Raw genomic sequence first — 20,327 nt, 5'->3', positions numbered from 1 at the left:
TCGTATACGATTGATAACATTTTTGATATCCTGATGGTTGTATCTTAGGCTTTAGATAGATGTAGTCTTGTTCAAAAAATATATCAAAATAATTATCAAATATCAAAAAAGCTATTTAAGATCAAAATCTGTTAATATTTTATAGTGGTTATTTTTTACATTTAGTCGATTGGATGGTGGCGAGACGAGAGGTGAGACACGAGACTAACGCAGTAGTTTCAAATTCATATGAATCTGAGGCTTTGACAAGAATATGCGTGCGTCTGATTGGCCTATGGCGGAGCAGTACGGCAAGGGATAGGGGCTTGCGGCTCAGTGATATTCCCCCACAGATCCAACCGAAAGTGCGTTGACGCCTAAATACCAGTGTATATATGTATTTTTTACATCTGAGTGTGTAAACAAGATTGTGCTGAAATTAAATCTCTTTGAAAAGTCTTTTCATACACAGTCATTTTTATTATCCAAGTTAATGCTGCCATATGCTTTAAAGATAAGAAATATACAAGCCCAAAAACATGATAATACAAATGAGGCATAAACTGTGAGGCATAAGTTAGGGATATTCAAAATTACGTTCATTTTCATAGTTGATTTTTTGTGAACAGATTAACGAATTCCGCTAATTTTTTTTATTATTTTAGATTTTTCTTTGGTATTTACACAATTGGGCAAAAGTTTACTCAAACTTTTTTTTAACCTATACCGGGTGGAAGAAAAGAAATGTTTTTCTTATGTTAAGTTTGAGACATCTTATAGAGAGGACAAGGTACAAGTGTGTGCATATATCGAAATCGTATTGTAGTTTTATGTTTTCTGAATATGTTGCTTTTTGAATGTCCCTGATAACTTTAGAAACAAAGAAAATATGTGGTTTTGCCCTTTCATGTGCTTTAACTGAAACAAAACTAAATTAACAATTACAGCTTTAAAAACAGAAAGGCGCATAACGTAAAAAGTTTTGATCGACACCTATAAGAGTTATTTGTCGACCAGGTAAGCGGTATGGACATGGACAGCGCAATATAAGAGAGGCGAGATTGTTTAATGGACACTCTGTGATATTTTGCGGCGGAATTTTCTTGAGAGTAAGTACGGATTTGGTGTCTACGTGGAGGCTCTTTAAATAATGAGAGGTACATTACACATATTTTTTACTTTGAACACTGTTGCTCTCGCACTATATATGAAGAGTACAGGGGAAAAACAAGGAATGTCACATTCTATACATATTCAGATAAACATAAAAAAGGTTTAATTCTTATGATGTCTAAAAACTACTTAGGAGATTCTTAGCAGAATTCTAGAAATTCTTATTCTAGAATCTTAATGTAATATGAATCTATATATTAACTTAATGCACCATTAATTTAATAATGCACCAAAAAATTGCTAACATTCCTTATTTTTGTCAGTGGTGTGCGGACAATCCTGGTCTTTCTTCTGGATACAAATTCTTAGAAAATTTATATACATAGACTGATTTTTCTCTTTATTGTCCTGAATCGATAGCTTAGTCGATAATACTGAGTTTTTACTACTACATGGCGAGAAAAACCAAAATTCATGAAAAAGTGACATTCCTCGTTTTTCCCCTGTACTCTTCATATAGGAAATAATTTCATCTTAGTGGTACGATAAGACATGGCCTCCTCGGCCTCCTCGCGTATCACATGTCGTCAGTTAAAACACATAATAAAGAGTAAACCCGTCTAATAGTTTCCTTGTTATTAAAGATATCCGAGAAATTAAAAAAATAAAATGTTCACAAAATATGAGACTACAACATAATTTCGATATATACCCACTTTTGTATCTTTTCCTCCCTACAGGATGTCTCAAACTTTTGTTTCAGTTAAAACACATGTTAAAGAATAAAATCGTCTATTTTCTTTGTTTCTAAAGATATTAGGGACATTCAAAAAACAAAATGTTCACAAAACATAAGACTACATACTATTCCCATGTATACTCACATTTATACCTTGTCCTCTCTAGAGGGTGTTTTAAACTTAACACAAGAAAAACATTTCTTTTTTTGAACCCGGTATAAGTACAAAAAAGAAGTTTGAGTAAACATTTGCCCCACTATGTAAATACCAAAGAAAAATCTAAAATAATAAAAAAAATAAGCGGAATCCGTCAATCTGTTCTCGAAAAAATCAAGTATGAAAATGAGCATAATTTTCTATATCCCTAACTTATGCCTCGCATCATATTTTATGTACATTTATATGAATAACATAACATTAAAATGGAGGATTTCAGAGCAGAGGTCTTTGTAGACATACTTATTCACAACTGGTGGCTTAAAACTCTCTATCTGGAGAGTAAGATACTTACATAATCGGGTCAGATGAACCTTTCAGAATATCTGATAGAATTAAATATTTTAGATGTCTTTTTTGGTTAATGAATTGAATAGCTTGTACCTGTATATCAAGATTTTAACTAACACATTATTTTAGTAGCTAGTACTAGTAGGTATTGCAGTTGCTGGTCAATGTGAAGTATCAAATGCCGCAGAAATAAATTGAGAGAAAAATTATATAAAAATTACTCATAGGACAAAAAAGAATATGCTTGGTGACAAAGGAGAAATGTCAAAAAGCATAATATATTGGTCCCTAACAATGAGATCTACTATATTAAATGAGAATTTTCCTTCAGAAATTGTTACATTCAATTCTAAAAATCGAAAGATTCGAAATCCGAAATCAAAAACATCAAAATCTACATATTTTCAAAACATATTGTGGTTAGTTCCCATTCGAAGAGCTAAAAGCAGATATTGTAATGGGGTAACTTTTCGATGCAACAGCTTTGAGGTATTAGACCTGGATCCTGCGTACCAAAAAGAAGTTGATTAATAGCAAGCTGAAAATTTGTTAATAGCTTAACGGTGTCTAGTCGGGCAAACTTTGATGTACGGGAACACTGGAACAGGGGAAGTTTTAATTGTGGAACAAGTTAAAAATTTGGAACGTCAGACTACGAAAACGTTCCATGTATTTTGTCGGACAGAACTTTCAATTGATTTGTTACCATTTCATTAAACTCTCATGCAAAAATCAGACTGGTGTTTATCACCAACTGTGCATTTTAATGAGTGGAACACGAAGAACATGTCAAATGACAGGAATCATTTTGGTTACTAAAAGCAGTCTGATTTTTGCATGAGAGTTTAATGAGAGGGTAACAAATCAATTGGATGTTCTTTCCGACAAAATACATGGGATGTTTTCGTAATCTGACATTCCAAATTTTTAAACTGTCCCACAATTAAAACTTCTCCTGTTCCAGTGTTCCCGTACATCAAAGTTTGTCGGACTAGACACCGTTAAGCTATTATCAAATTTTAGTAACTCTTTTTATGTGCATATTTGTACTAAGTTAAGTTAGGTTAAATCGAACTACTTCTGGTCCCAGAATCTGTGATTTAATTTATGACCTACTTTTTTGTTACACCCCGTATACATATGCAGCAAATCTATTAAAATATTATAAAAACATCAATGCAGAGCACATGAAGAAAGTACTGGACGATTTTATAAATTTGTAAGAGACAGTCATGATGAGTAGACCACACAAAAAATTAAAGAAACCACAAAAAGAAATGTCATATTTTAAAACAACCAACGACTTCAGTGTTGATGAATCTTGGAATCAAAAATAAATCACATCATGAAATCGACATTGGTTTTATTCTATTTTTTTCTACCAAGCTCCAGATATACAGGGTGTTTCATTAATAATTGTCCATATAGTAACTGGAGAAGCCTTAGCACAAAATACGAAGATTTAACCTAAAACACTTAAATAAAATGTGGTTGCTTACTAAGTTACAGGGTGTTTTATCTAAAAATTTAAAAACTATTTTTGCTCAGCATTTTAAAACTATTCGACGTATCCTTGTCATACTTAGCAGAAAGTATAGGTACTGTACAAACTACTAAATTACGTTAAACAAACGTTTCTGGCTATTACCAGAGGCGTACGACGGGGGAAAATGAATGGTTGACCCTTTCCAAATTCTACGCCACTGGCGGAATTGCTATTTTATTTCAATTTTTGGATTCTCCAATACTTTCTATGAAAATAATATACTCTTCATTCGTAACGATAAACTCATTAGTTTTCGAGATCTTTGAAGTTAAAAATGAAACGACACGGTTATTTTGATTAATGTATTGTGTCGCTTTATTTTTAATTTCAAATATCTCGAAAACTAATCACTTTATCGTTACGAATGAAGAGTATATTATTTACATAAAAAGTATTGGAAAATCAAAAAATTACACTAAAATAGCAATTTCGTCAGTTGCGTAGAATTTGGGAAGGGTCAACCAGCCATTATCCCCTGTCGTACGCCTCTGGTAGTAGCTAGAAACGTTTATTTATCTTAATTTAGTAGGGTGTACAGTGCCTACACTTTCTGCCAAGTATGATAAGGATACGCCAAATAGTTTTAAAGTACTGGGTACAAATAATTTTTAAATTTTAATCATATGCATCATATCATAAATTAATCAAAATAACTGTGCCGTTTCATATTTAACTTCAAATATCTCGAAAACTAAAAACTTTATCGTTACCAATGAAGAGTATATTATTTACGTAGAAAGTATTGGAGAATCTAAAAACGGCACTAAAATAGTAATTCCTCCACTGGCGTAGAATTTGAGAAGGGTCAACCATTCACTATCCCCTGTCGTACGCCTCTGGTAGTAGCTAGAAACGTTTGTTTATCATAATTTAGTAGGGTGTATAGTAGTCGCACTTTCTGCCAAGCATGAAAAGGATACGTAGAACAGTTCTAAAATGCTGAGCAAAAATAATTTTTAAATTTTTAGATAAAGCACCCTGTAACTCAGTAAGGAACCACATTTTATTTAAGTGTTTTAGGTTAAATCTTCCTATTTTGTGCTAAGGTTTCTTCAGTTACTATATGGACAATTATTAATAAAACACCCTGTATAGTCAACTGTTTAGAAAAGTTGTATACAATAAATTTTAAATAGAGGTAAAAAAAATAAGAAGAATCACTACATTATCACACTGGTCATTGATTTTTCACATTGACTTACTTTTTTATTATATTTTCTTATTTTTTTGACACATCTGAATTTTAAATTTTGTTATCATCAAATATTTTTCTGGGGTCCTGAAACATAGGTGTAAGTACTACTGCCCAATGGTCTTACCAAAGTTGGTTTCCATTTATTTGTCATTCCATTTTTTTAATACTGGCTAATAAGTTTTAGAAGCTATAAAAATGCAGATACAGCATGTATGTAATAGGAAAAGACATCTTTTATATGTAGTGAGTTATAAACAAAAGTTACTCATAAATAATTTACCTGCAAATTATATAGTAGAAAATATTAATATCTTAAAGTTTACTTTAGGTACAAACTAATCAAAATAACAAAATGTTTAAGGAAAATGTCAAAAATACTACAATACTTTGTCCTATGTAAAAAATTAATTTAGTGCCAAAAAAGTAATTGTCTCACAGAATATTACAACTAAATAAAGAAATGAGAAATAACAAGGAAAGTATATCAAAAACTGGAAAGTTAGTTTAACACGTTGGCTGCCGTGAGACACAAATGTTGTGTCTCGTGTTGTTTTCGACCCATTTTTTTAACATTATGTTACCCAACGTGTTAAACTGTAAAAATTATTAAATAACATTGAACCAACTTATATTGAATTAAGCACGTTTCCAAAGACAATATCTAGTTAATTTCACTTTTCATTTTAAATTTTCATATTTCTAAGTATTGTAGCACCTTCGTACATATTCTGTCATTTTTACATTGTACTTTCAAGGTGTCAGAAAAAATAAATGTTCAGTACATACATTGTAACAAAATGCCCTGCATCCTTCCTCTCATGATTTCTTTGGCTTTTCTTAGTTCTTCTTCATACTGATTTTTCTCACTGAGTAAACGCCTAATATGGGAGTTTGTGGATTGTATCATGGAGTAGAAATTGTTGGCATTTCTTTTATTACAATCCCCCCTTTCCAGCCATGTTATAACAGTCTAAAATATTATAGATATCAATTTTGTATAGCATGTAAGCATTTAGAACACAATAAAATACTGGCAAAATGGAGAACAAGCGAACTAATTATACTGCTCAAAAAGGAAGATAAAAACAGCCAGAAAACTACATAGGTATAAACTTCTTAAATAGTACTCTAAAACTTTACAGGAAATAATGAATCAGAGGATAAAGGGTACCCCCCGTTAAGATAGGCAAAATGCCCTCACTCCCAGAATTCAATTTTGTTCATTTTTTTACGTTCTATGGAATTAAAAAATGAGATTACGCGGATTTTTTGCTCGCCACCTCCCTTACCCCTCCCCCGCAAAAACGCGAAAATGGCCATTTTCAAGGCTTAATAACTCGATTTATAATTATTATTATGGAAGTCAGAAAGTGACCAAATCAAAGTTTAAAGCCCCCCTCTACAAGAGCCCAAAGAAGAATATTTTGTCATTATTTTATTACTAAGCTATTGTTTTTAATAATTAACTAATAAGCGCGTATTGAGGCGGCCCGGCCGTCCGCGAGAGGGATGTACCATTCATTGGACGTTTTAAAAAAATATGGATTGGAAGTCAAAAATACATTTTAAAAAAATTAAAAAGGAATTTTGATGTCACATGTACACTCGATCTATGGGTCCATAAAAAATAGATATGCTTTGTAGAAGCCTCATAAAATTTTTAAATTAATTGCAACGTAACCAAGCAAAAAAAAATAGAAAAATTGACGTTTTTGTGGGGGCAGGGGGAGGGGGTAGGCTAAAAATGCGATGAATCTTATTTTTTAATCACACATAACGTAAAATAATGAAAAAAAAATATTAAGGCTGTATCGATCTCAAAGAATATCATTAAACCCGCAAAAACCCTTATATAACTTGAAAAACATGGTTTTTGGGGGGTTTAAACGTGTTTTGCCCAATTTTTGAATATCCTAAATTACTCAGTTATTTCAAATTATACATAATCTATTAAAAAAACCTTGAGTTGGTCTATTTTGAAGTCTATAAAATGGAGAAAATCCCCAAAAACCCCCTAAAAAACAGTTTTCCGGATTTTTCAAGATGGCGCAGTTGACGGAAAAATCTGAAAAAAATCAGAGATAGTTTTTGGTAAAATACACAAAATTCAAAAAAAATTGGACATCTTGAAAAAAAGTTATGTTTTTAAAAAATTAAAGAAAAAATTGAGGTTATGTACACTCGACCTACGGGTTCATAAAAAATGGACATGTTTTGTGAAAGCCTCAGCTACCCGTGTGAATTTTTTGAAACTTTTAAATCAATTACAACCCAACTAAAAAAAATAAATCTAAAAATCTACGTTTTTGGCTGTGGGGGGAGGGGTAAGGGGGTGGCGAGCAAAAAATCCGCGTAATCTCATTTTTTAATTGCATAGAACGTAAAAAAATGAGCAAAATTGAATTCTGGGAGTGAGGGCATTTTGCCTATCTTAACGGGGGGTACCCTTTAGCAGATGAACAACAGGGTTTTCATATTGGAAGATCGTGTATGGATGCAATATTCTTAATTTGAAGAATGCACTTGACAGAGTAAGACTCAAAGATGTAATCCATCTTCTATACAATAGAGAAGTTCCCCTAGCTATCATAAAACCTATTAAAAACATCTACCAAAACAACAAAAGCCGGGGACTGATTGAGCCATATTCCCTTATATTTAATAAGAATGAAACCATCTAATCTAAAGCATCAACAAAGGAAGAGGATACAGAATGGGAACCAAAGAAGTAAAAATACTCTGCCACATGGTTCTAGGTCAATTGCTCGAATGCAATTGCTCAAAATACAAAGTGCTCGAATAAAAAAGAATTATATATCTAAAATATTTATTCACAATAATACAAAATAATAATACATACCCAATAAAGAAACATTGGTAATGAGTAAGCATGTTAATGGGTATTTAATTATTTTAATCTTTCCCTAATACCTGGAAATTATTATAATCCCTAATTATCATAATGAGAGAAAATCAAAACCGTTATTTTTCGTATTATTTGAAAAGTTCAAAGATATTTTGGATTTGTAATAAATACTTTTTCAGCATAAATTAATATACGATTATATACGTGGAATATCACATAATTTGTCCTATTTCAAGAATATTTCTTATGTCTATATTTTGTATTATTGTGAATAAATATTTTAGATATATAATTCTCTTTTTTATTCGAGCAACTTGTATTGCGAGCAATTTTCATGTCGAGCAATTGATTTTCGAGCAATTGAATTCAAGCAGTTGATTTCGAGCAATTGCATTCGAGCAATTCACTGGTTACCCTGTCACATAGATGACGCAATATTTATAGCCCAAGATGAAGTTAGTCTGCAAAGATTAGTCCATATGTTATAGTCAAAGCCCTAATTTCAGGCACTCCTAGGTTTGACTAGGCAATCCTCAGGTCTGACTGACGATCTTAGTCAAAGCTCTAAATAAATTAGTTTCGGTCTTTGACTAGTCAAACCTAGGAGAGACTAAGTTGATCAGGCAAAGGTCGAAATTTAATTTTATGAAATCGGGGTTTGACTGGTCAAACCCCGATCAGCTATTAAAATGTCGTAATTTGTTAGATTAGGTTTAAGAAAAGGTCATTTTTTAATTTTGTATTAAATAGTGTGATGTATAATGCCTTTTAGGTCCAAACTAATTAAAACTCTCTTTCTTGGTTCAGATACATTATATTTACATTCAAGTCCATCAATGACTAACCATAACAATATGTTTACATATCACAGTAACGACCTAGTACAATAATTAAATGCTGTGTACAATAATCTTTCTCCACCGAGTTAATGTTTATATACACATTTAAATAATAACAAAACATGACAATTCAATGTTACTTGCGGTTATTGATACAAGAACAGATACTACATGGATTAATGACTTTGAATGAGTTTTAAACATATTTTGTACAGGGTGATATTATAATACCATACCTTCCCGTTTTGTTAAAATTACATATTTTTAAAATAAGATTGATTGTCTATCATCGCCGTTTTTTTTTAAAAAAAAAGAAAGTCCTAAGAAGAGAAGAAGAATATCTGAGTGTATATCCCTCTTTCCCTTTCACAGAGTGTTTATGATTACCTAATACTATTTTCAAAAATTAAATTTCCTAACTATCCTAACTAACTGTAACATGGTACATTTCAGATCAATCGATTTTTCCCTAAACATGTATATTCTTTTTCCTATTTTACACAAAAGTTCATATTTTCCCTATACTAAAACTGGTATTTTATAACCTATTACTAGTTCACGTACTTTCACGTCGTGTCTTTTCGTCCCTTTTTTTTTCTCGTTCACTAATTCACTTCATCAAAACAGTGTCCACAGTGAATGAAATTGATCCTAACTTTTAAACAGTCTTTTAGTGCCTATCAGCCGTAACTAATCTAATTGTAATAAAATCTCGACTTTAATACTTCCTAAGCTAAGCTAAATATTACCTAAACTTCTATTAAATGGTATATAAAAAAAGAATTTAACGTTACTTTACTATTTCATCTTATTATTTCAGTCTTATTTTGATTTATTTATATACGCCTTACTAACTTTAAAATATTGTACCTATAATAGAAATGTAATCTCTCTAAAACTTTTAATATGTGTCTCTAAAAAAACTTCTAATAACTCTCTTGTACCTATAATAAAGATTTAATCTCTCTAAGAACTTCACTTTTTGTGTCCCTTTGCTTACTATCTACTAACACTATTGTAAGTTATTGTCTATCCTTAATTCAAACACTTCCATTTTACGCGAAAATTTAACCTGAATTCATTATATACAAAAAATAAGTTATTTATAATTTACGATACTTTAGAGAAAACAAAAATTTACAACTTTAATTCTTAGACAAAAATTCAATGATTAGCTACTTATTTGATATTATTCTTAATTCTGCTTTATTTTGACATTTCTGACAAATTTTATTTTCCTTGTTCCATTTTTCCCACATATTTTAATAAAATTATTTTTTTTCTCTCTCTCTTCTTCTTGTCTGGTACTATAACTATATTTCTTCATTTTTCTCCACATAATAACACTTCTACAGTGTACATACTTCATCTTCATATAACAATCATTTGTCATTTAATCATCAATATATCATTTCATAATATAACATCATAATAATCACTTCCTTTACTTATCCCTCAATGCCTACGTTCGACTAATCAAAGTGGCTTTACTCGAGAGAAAAGTTCCAATTCTTCTACATATTCCATATAACAATCATAATACTCAATACTAGCCACGAAACCTCTAAAATCTACCTTAACAGAAGCGGGTATAACATCGTTGGCTAGATCAAATTCTTTTACAAATTTCACAACCTCAATCCCTTGCTTTGAGGCCGTTGTTTATTCACGAATAATCATGAATAAAATAGGTACTCTCAAAACACAGAGTGGGTCTCTAATAAGCTTTCAAGCTTCTATAAATCATTAGTACCTTCCTAATTTGACAAGAGCAGTGGGTTTCTTATTTTCTCTAGTTGTCTCATAATATTTAGCTTATACTATTGTTAGTTCTTCTTCTTATCTATATAGTTCTTCTCCAAATTCCTTATCTCGACGCATCAGGTCGGTTCGTTAAAAATGAATCTCTTGCTTATAGCAATGTTTGTCTTAAGCTCTTATATTAACGTATGTCATCACTAATCATTATTCATTACAAAAAAATCATTTATATATCATTTATCACACAAAAATTATTAATTCAGGTTCATATCATACAAAATTTAACACAAAATCGATTAAAATGTATCTATAGAATCAATAAATATCAATAATAAAAACAACTGGCTAATAAAAATTCAATAATAGTATACCTATTCGACAAAAATTCAATAAAAATTCAAAAATAGCATATGCAAAAGTTAGATAAAAATATTCAAAATAAGTTTATATCTCAAACTTCGATAGAAATTTTTGGAAAAAATTCGATATTCCATAAAATATTCAAAAATAACCGTACTAAAAATCGAAATCGGATAGAGATTTTTCAAATAAATTCAATAAAGATTCAAAATTCAAGGATAGCATATATAATAAACTTCGATAAAAATATTCAATTCAAAAATCACTTCATATTTCAAAATTTATAGATATTCTTAAAAAAAAAAATCGATACTTCATAATCAAAAATCAGCAAAGATAAATATTCAATGTTCAATAATAATATAAAAACGAGGGAAGCATTTTTAATAAAGATAGACATTCTTACTTACATTTTATTTCCACTTTGTCTTTTCACTGGGTTTGGTTCCTGTATTCTTCCTGGTCTGGTCCATTTTCCGCCGTCGGTGTTTCCAATCTGGTGCCGCCATCTTTGTTCCTTACAGAAGATTCTCCTCTAATCCTGGCAGGATCGCCATGTATTAAATAGTGTGATGTATAATGCCTTTTAGGTCCAAACTAATTAAAACTCTCTTTCTTGGTTCAGATACATTATATTTACATTCAAGTCCATCAATGACTAACCATAACAATATGTTTACATATCACAGTAACGACCTAGTACAATAATTAAATGCTGTGTACAATAATCTTTCTCCACCGAGTTAATGTTTATATACACATTTAAATAATAACAAAACATGACAATTCAATGTTACTTGCGGTTATTGATACAAGAACAGATACTACATGGATTAATGACTTTGAATGAGTTTTAAACATATTTTGTACAGGGTGATATTATAATACCATAATTTTAATGTTTATTATTTTTATATTGTCGTAAGTAAAATAAAAAAAATAGTGTTTATTCTCACATGTTGAGGCATTATGGCATTTAGAGTTGCACAATATCTTTTTTACACTTACATAATTATTTTGAAGAGAATTTCTTATTGCAGTAGCATTTTATAAAGCCTTGTCCTCCAAATTTAGAATCTTTTGTACTCATTTCTCTTAGAGACAGCTTAACGTCTGGAACATCTTCGAAATTAAGAAAATTCTCTTTGCATTCTCTTATTTGATTTCTTGAAAAAATAATGTTTATTGTTCCGTATTTCGTACCAACTCTATATAAACCGTCAATTGTTTTAGCTTTTATGATACCCAAAATATTTCGAGCATCTCCTTTGGCTATATCAAAGCTGGGCATAGGTTTTGTTACACAGACAAAAAAGATTAAAATAAATATAAAAAGGCGATTGAAGGTCTTCATGCCCAGGCTAATGCTATGAAACAATTAAGTGAAAAAAATTTCCTCCAATCGGAAAAACTGTAACAATACCTATCCCCAGCTTTGATAGAGCCAAAGGAGATGCTAGAAATATTTTGAGTATCACACAAGATAAAACAATTGACGGTTTATATAGAGTTGGTTCGAAATACGGAACAATAAACAAACTTGTTTCAAGAAATCAAATAAGAGAATGCAAAGAGAATTGTCTCTAAGAGAAATTAGTACAAAAGATTCTAAATTTGGAGGACTTATGCTAGTAGGATAAAATGCTACTGCAATAAGAAATGCTCTTCAAAAGTGTAAAAAGTCTAACGTATTGTGCAACTTTAAATGCCATAATGCCTCAACATGTGAGAATATAATAATAAACATTAAAATTAAAAAATGACGTTTTATTAAACCTAATCTAATAAATTACGACATTTTAATAGCTGATCGGGGTTTGACTAGTCACACCCCGATTTCATAAAATTAAATTTCGACCTTTGCCTGACCAACTTAGTCTCTCGTAGGTTTGACTAATCAAAGGCCTAAACTGTAATTTATTTCGGGCTTTGACTATAACACATACATTTAAGAGAAGAGCAAAAGAACTTAATATGGCAATCTCATCTCAGAAAACTAAAACGACAGTAATTAGCAAAGAACCAATTATATGTAAAATAGAAATCGATGGCATCAGTATTGAACAACTAATGGAAATAGAATAAATAGAATACCCTGGAATTACACTGTAAAGCTATGGAGACCCGAACAAAGAAGTGAGAAATCAAGTACAAAAAGCAAATAGACTGGCCTTAATAACACTACATGGTAAAACCAACATATTAACACTGAGATGAAGTCAAGAATTTATAAAGACAAGACAGTGTAAGACCAATAATAACATTCCATTAAAAACAAGAGTCGACACAGCCACAAAACAAAAACTACTGGAAACGACAGAGATGAGACTACTGAGAAGAATTACTGAGAGATCGAAAGACATGTGAAGACATTAGAAGAAAACACAAAATAGTGTATAAAATTAAACCGTTTTCAAGACTTTTACAGATAAATATATCTATAACTCAATATCAGCGAAATTTTTGAGAATCAAAACCATACCTGTACAGCTTTAGCAAAAGTCTCATCTTGTTTGATTTTTTCAGCAATAGCAGTGGCTTCATGTTCAGTATAGTGTACAACTGGTGGTGGTGATGGGGGTCTTAATCTTTCTTCTTCCATCCTTTCCCTATGGCGTTGTTCCCTTTGCAGTTGCCTCTGCCTACATTCCCATTCATATTGGTCATCTCTAGCCTAATGTTAGCAAAATAATTAACAAGTGTAAAATAATGATATTCGCTGATCCAGAAGAAAAGTGTTCAACTCAAAAAAAAAAATATAATAATATTCACGCGATATCTTGTATAATTTCGTTTAATGGATTATTCCCCCTTATTTATTTATTTAGCGTACGCCACTTCCACAAAAGCTCATCTGGATGAAAAGTGTCACAACTTAAAAAACCCCTTTTTTTTCAGGAGAGAAAAATGGATTTTTTAGATCTTAATTTAAATGTGTTACACAGTAACTGCTAAAATTTATGAATTAACAACAAAGAATATGGATAGCAGCCCGATCAAAGAACACACAACTTTACAAAAACCTCCAAAAAAATAAAGGAAGGATGAAAGTTTGGGAATAGGTAGTTAAAATTGTCTATTATTATATAAGAAAAAGTTTACAATTCTACATCCCCTCCATTTTACAAAAATTGGAAAATACGGGGTGAAAAATATTTTCTTGGGGGTGAAAAAATATATATTCAAAATATGTCAGGAATTGGATAAAATGACTAATTCTAATCTATAGAGTTTTTTCACTAAGTCAATATGTTTCGAGTTATTTTCGAGTATATATGTTCATTTTTAACAAAAAAAAAACATATTTTTGGATGGTTTTCGCAAATAACTCAAAAAGTCAGTATTTTCGGGGAAAGCTCATTTCAACTTTTTTAAAGGGTTTAAAAAAAGGTTTCTGTTTGTTTTTTAAAAAACTTTTATCATTAAAAGTAACTGAGTTACGCTCAAAACATTGTTAATCCCTTTTATTTTTTGGTAAAAACATCGCGAAAATCACCCCCTAATTAGCTTTCCAAATAAAATTAATCGTTACCGCTTCACAAGTTACTTTACTTACGTATTGTTTGTTATGATCTTTAAGTTTCATTGGTTCAAATTGTTCATTTTTTAAAAAATTTGGTTTGAAAGTAAATCTTTTTTAATTTTGAAAAAAAAATACCATTTTGTTTTCAAAACTTAACTCAACTTAAAAATTATTAGTAATACAGTAGAACCCCGCAAATCCGAACCCCGCAAATCCGAACTTTCGGCAAATCCGAACCAACGGAAAGTGAAAAAAATTAAAAAATTCAAGACAAAAAGTTAAAAACATGTTTATTATACAGAGTAAGACCAGAAAATTGGACAATGTAGGATTAATAGGACGTTGACATTTAAAATTTCTTAAAAATAAATATTATACTTAAATATTATTAGTGTTTATGAAGTTTAAAAATAAACTTTTGGTTCTTGAGTCAACTTGAGTCCAAAAATATTGACCACACTCTTGCGAGAACGTTCTTCGAATCCGAATAGGCTGTCCCAATTAGTTCGGATTTGCGGGGTTCTACTGTACCAACAATCTCAGAGAGTAATAAAATGTACGTCTTGCTTTTCTGAATATTTTGGATGTGTTGTTTTCTTGTTAGACAAAAATTGGTTATGCTATGGCTGTTCAAAATTTGCTTAAACTCGTGATTAGTTACTCGTTCAAGCCATTTTGACCATCCTTTTCAAATGTAAGCATTTTGAACCGATGAAACTTACAGATCATATAAAGAGTACATAAGAAAAGTAAATTGTGAAGCGGCAACGATTAAATTTATTTGGGATGCTAATTAGGGGGTGATGTTCACGATTTTTTTACCAAAAAATAAAAGGGACCAACAATATTTTGAGCGTAACTCACTTAATTTTAATGTTAGAAGTTCTTTTAAAAAATAAAAATAAACCTTTTTTAAACACTTTAAAAAAAGTTGTAATGAGTTTTCCCTGAAAAGTTCCCTGTGTTTCGGTTATCTCACGTTGAAATATTCGATTTGGAATTTGATGAAAAAGAACCTATATTTCATTAGCTACAACTCTACTTCTGCTAGGTCTACAGACTTCATACATATACCATTTTTTTCACTTTTTTATAAGATATATTTTTGCAAAATATTTTTTTCGATAAAATACTTACTTTTTGAGTTGTTTGCGAAAAACCGTCCAAAAACATGTTTTTTTGTTTGTTAAAAATGAACATATTCACTTGCAAATAACTCGAAAAGTATTGACTTATTGAAAATACTCTATAGAACAAAAGTTGCTTAGAATTAGTTATTTTATCCAATTCCGGACTTACTTTGAATGTATATTTTTTCACCCCCGATGAAATATTTTTCAGCCCGTATGTCTCAATTTTTGTAAAATGGAGGGAATGTGGAATTGTAAACTTTTTCATATAAAATAATAGACAATTTCAACTATCTATTCTCAAATTTTCATCCTTCCTATATTTTTTTTGAGGTCAGATTGTTCTTTGATTGAACTAGTGAATGTTTCTAGTTTTGTAAGAAGCAAAACCAAAAAAACTATGATATTTGATTAAACAAAGAAAAAAATTAACATTTTGAGTTATGTCACTTTTCTTTTAAAATAGCGGTCACTTTTTTAAACACTAACACAAAATAAGGACACTTCTCAAAATACAATGGTTTCCATGATAAATAAGGATATGTTCTTCTTCTTCTTCCTTTATTGGGTTATATCCCTCGGGATAATTCGCCCAGCTTACACCAGGGAAATACTCTTGTCTTGCTCCGGGCAATCGAATATTTCCAAATATATATGCTAAAGCCTCATAAGGATATGTTCACACCGAATGTCAGAGCATAACTTCAAAAGTGTCTAACTGTTCTGGAATAAAAATATTTTTACCGCCAAAAGAATAATTACACTACCGATATCTAACGAAGTTGGAAGTAAACATCTACGTAACAATTTTCCTGGTAAAAGGATAGAATTTTTGGAGTAAATTTAACAAGATAACCTTAATTGTGTATGTTTTGAGTTGGGTCACTTTTCTTCTGGACGAGCGATATAATTAAAATAGTAATTAAAATTATATATTTATCATATGGTTTTGTGACTTACATGAGCATAATCAACATGCAGCCTTCCTGTATTGGCTGCATCAGTATTGGATCCTATTCTAACCCTGTACCCAGACAAGAATATTGCTGCATCAACTGAACCTTCATAAACAAACCTCAAATGACAGAAATTCTTTTTACTCAATCTTAAAGTAGTTATCTCTCCACACTTTTCAAAAATTTCGGTAATAATTTCTTCAGTCATATTCTCTGGTAAACCACCTACGAAAACTGTTCTACATCCTGGAGGTCTTTCCCTAATAGATGGTAGCGGAGCATTAGGATTTGGGGGGAAAAGTGTACATGATTTGCAATGTATAATTTCTTTAACAGGGTTTATCATTAAGGTGGAATCGTTAGGAATAATGCTGGGATCTGGGGCTATTATAGGTGGAATCATACTGTAATTGTTCATTTGCATTATACTTGGGTCCATCAGCATGTTCATGCCTACCATTGGATAACTCATGCCTAAAATACACATATAATTGTTATATTAATTTAAATGTAATGAGATAAAAAAGATAATTAAAAGAAAAAGTAACAGTGAAGATCGACTAACAAAAGAACAACTTTACAGATCATCTCAAACCGTTTTTTCAGTGGGTCACAGATTATTAAATTCTCTCTAACACGAAATTTTACAGATGGAAGTGATAGAAAAAAACGTACCTCTGTGATTATTATACATTGAACTTAGAAAATTATGTATTCCTTGTTGGGTATTATTTGCATAATAAAACTACTTATGCCAGGGAGGTAGCATCAAGTTTGACCGGAGCATTTTAGCATGGCTGGTTTTTTTTATATAGTTAGTTGTTCCAAAGCTTATTAACAAATGATGTGTCAGTTGGCCCATAACCAGGGCTTTTAGGCAAGAAAATATAAAATATGAAAGTAGATGGAAAAACCCAGCAACTTATATGTCAAATATTTATCTCCGTGACTTACATCCATAACGGTATAATGGTTAGAATACCTGGCTCCTGGTTTTCGCCCAAGGCGAGTCAGGTTCGATTGCTGGCGTCAGAAATACTTTTTGTTTTTAAAATTGACATTTTGATTTGAAAAATAATTGTTTTTATCTACTCTATCTCATATTATGTATAAGTTTTTAGTTTGTGAAAACTGTCATTATAGATAGCAGTGAGTGAAGGATTTAAAGTGTGCTTGAAGTAACAATGTATTTTAAATGGGATTTACTTTTTCGCACTGTTTTTTGGCACACTTTCATATAATCAAATATCCTTAACTTTCGCGTTGTCATGGTGATGACATGTGAGCAATCAATTACAACAAAAGTTTTGTCAGTTTTGTGGTTTGAAAGAAGTTAGAATTTTTAAATGTCAAAGTTCTAAAATTGTAAAATAGAAATGACTTTCAGTGACGAAGAGTTAGTTTTTTTACTGCAATGTCGATGAAGTTTTGAGGATTCTCTGGTAGATCCGCATTTCAAAAGCCTCCAATTTATTTACTATTGATGTTTTAAGGGTCCACATCTCAACTGCATAAAGAAGAGTCAATGAGATGTATCATTTGATAACATAGGCATAACCAGAGGGTGGTTTTTGGGGTTATAACCCCTCCCTTTTGGATGTACTTTGAGTTCTATATGCTTAACACCATTATTATTCCATATCCCCCAGAGACCTTCAAGTAAATGTAACCCCCCCCCCCCTTAGGATCATCCTGGTTACACCACTGTTTGATAATCGTAGTCGAATTTCAAATTTTATTTGACAATCTCATAGTAGTCTTTTGATTTTTTCGAAAGATTTTCTGACCTGTTCCTTGATCTTATTTCTAGATCGGGATTTAGGCTGCGATTGATCCAACTTTCCAGGTACTTAAATCTATTTGCCTGTCCGATAATGTGCCCATTTATTGTGTAAAGTTGAGCTACATTTTGGATTTTTTGAATTGACATCACTTTGGTTTTCTTAATGTTTATTTTCATAACAAATTGGTCCCAGACCGAGTTGGTCCTTGTAATGAGTCGTTGTAGACCCAACTTGGAATTCACAATCAACACAGTATCACTGACATATCTGATGCTGTTGATATTTACGCTATTCGCTTTGCCTCCATCCTTGGAATCCTCCAGTGCCTCTTTAAATAGAAACTTAGGGTTAATATTAAATGGCAGGGGTGACAGAACACATCCTGGTCTAACTCCCCTCCTAATTTCTATTTCTGAGGATGTGGAACCTTCAATCCCAACTCTAGTGTTTTAGTTCCAGTACAAGTTTTTTAGTAGTTTGATGTCTTTCTCATCTAAACCGACTTCTTACATACATTCTAATAGTAGGTTGTGTCTTAAATGCTTTTTCAAACTCTATGAAGCATATAAATATATCTTTCTGTTGGTAGAAGTATTTTATGCAGAACTAGTAAACTGAAGAGGGCTTCTCTTGTTCCTATGCCGGCTCTGAATCCAAACTGATTGTTTTGCACTTTTTATAGATTTGCTTATCTTCTTCTTCTGTTTGTATAGACATGACTCTGTCTGTTTTTTCAATGTGCCTCTAGTAAGTTGTCGTTCTATCGTTTTCGTGGTCTTCCCACTGATCGTCTTCCTATTGGGGAGCCGTCTCTCGCTGTCCTGACTACCTTATTTGTTGTCAGTCGGCTTATGTGGTCATTCCATTATATTCTTCTGTTTCTTACCCAGTTATTAATGTTATCCACCTTGCATCTCTGTCGTATATCTGTACTTCTAGCTATGTCCCATAGAGTCTTACCATCGATTTTTCGAAGGGTTTTCATCTCCGCTGTTTCGAGCAATCTTTTTGTCCTCTCTGTGTCGGGTTGTGTTTCTACCACATATGTCATTATTGGTCTGATGACTGTTTTGTAAATTCTGCCTTTCATTTCTTTTCCGATATTTTTATTTCTCCATATTGTGTCATTCAGGCAACCTGCGGCTCTGTTTGCTCTATTCAGAAATAATAAGAAATAGCACATACTGAGAAATAATAAGTACCAATATGCTCAGCTAATAGTGAAAGGAAAGATCAAAAGAAAGATAGAACTAGGAAGAAAAAGACTATCGTGGCTAAGAAATATCTGACAATGGACAGGGCTAAATTTTGAATAGCTGAAGACATAGAAGAGTTTGCAATTGTAGTAGGCAACCTCCACAGTGAAGAGGACATTAAAGGAGAAGAACAGTGAAGAAACTTACCCATGAGTCCTCCCCACATATTAGGGGGTGCTATTCCTGGGGCATTGGTTCGATTTACATCTTGAGATGAAACATTTGAATCTGAATCAACAGATTTATCAGTGTCACGTCTATCTCTACTATTTCGACTTCCAGCTCGAGATCTTTTGTCTGGCGGACTCTGACTAGAATCATCTTTGTCGTCATTAAGTCTGGGCTTACTTTTTGAAAATTTTAAGGGAGTATCATTCATTGCTGCGTTGAACATCTTCCAACGTTATACAACAGCAACAGCTAATAATAATACTATAGGTAAGATGAGTAAGTGGATTATAATCCGAATCTGTAACACTTACATTTGATTAATGTAGTATTTGATGTTATCGAGAATTTATAAATAATTGATTGTTGATTTTCACCCCCAATCCAATCAAAATTTTTGTCAAACCAGCTGAAGCTGAATGAAAATTGTCATTGTCATGTCAATATTCTAGGGAAATTTAGCCCTTAATAAATCTTATGATCACAGTCAGCTTTCTAACAACCAATCGCAAGCCGGGATTTTGTGGCCAATCATAGCCTTGCGAAATTTCTTTTTGTTTGGTGCTACATTTTATATTCTAAGGGCGGATTTCTCATAACTACG

The 20,327-nt window shown here is 31.6% G+C and overlaps 1 protein-coding gene across 3 annotated transcripts in view; it reads right to left on the bottom strand.

The window, feature by feature from the left end:
- Positions 1–20,175, bottom strand: part of LOC126883282 (ecto-NOX disulfide-thiol exchanger 2) — a 60,579-nt gene extending 40,404 nt beyond the window's left edge. The window contains exons 1-5 of one of the 3 annotated variants that reach the window (XM_050648633.1): positions 20,038–20,171; positions 19,703–19,987; positions 16,520–16,989; positions 13,389–13,580; positions 5,867–6,050 (exon numbers count right to left, since the gene is read on the bottom strand). In XM_050648633.1, coding sequence (XP_050504590.1) covers positions 5,867–6,050; positions 13,389–13,580; positions 16,520–16,989; positions 19,703–19,949 — 1,093 coding nt within the window. In that variant the 5' untranslated portion in view covers positions 19,950–19,987; positions 20,038–20,171. Of the gene's footprint in view, positions 1–5,866; positions 6,051–13,388; positions 13,581–16,519; positions 16,990–19,702 lie in introns of all 3 variants that reach the window. The other 2 variants (XM_050648625.1, XM_050648638.1) reach the window with 2 other exon arrangements.
- Between the last annotated feature and the right edge of the window lie 152 nt (positions 20,176–20,327).

The sequence above is a fragment of the Diabrotica virgifera genome, chromosome 1 (genome assembly GCF_917563875.1).
Source record: "Diabrotica virgifera virgifera chromosome 1, PGI_DIABVI_V3a".
In the NCBI taxonomy this organism is placed as follows: Eukaryota; Metazoa; Arthropoda; class Insecta; order Coleoptera; family Chrysomelidae; genus Diabrotica; species Diabrotica virgifera.
The sequence above is the reverse complement of the archived record's forward strand: the minus strand, read 5'-3'. Positions and strand labels throughout refer to the sequence as shown.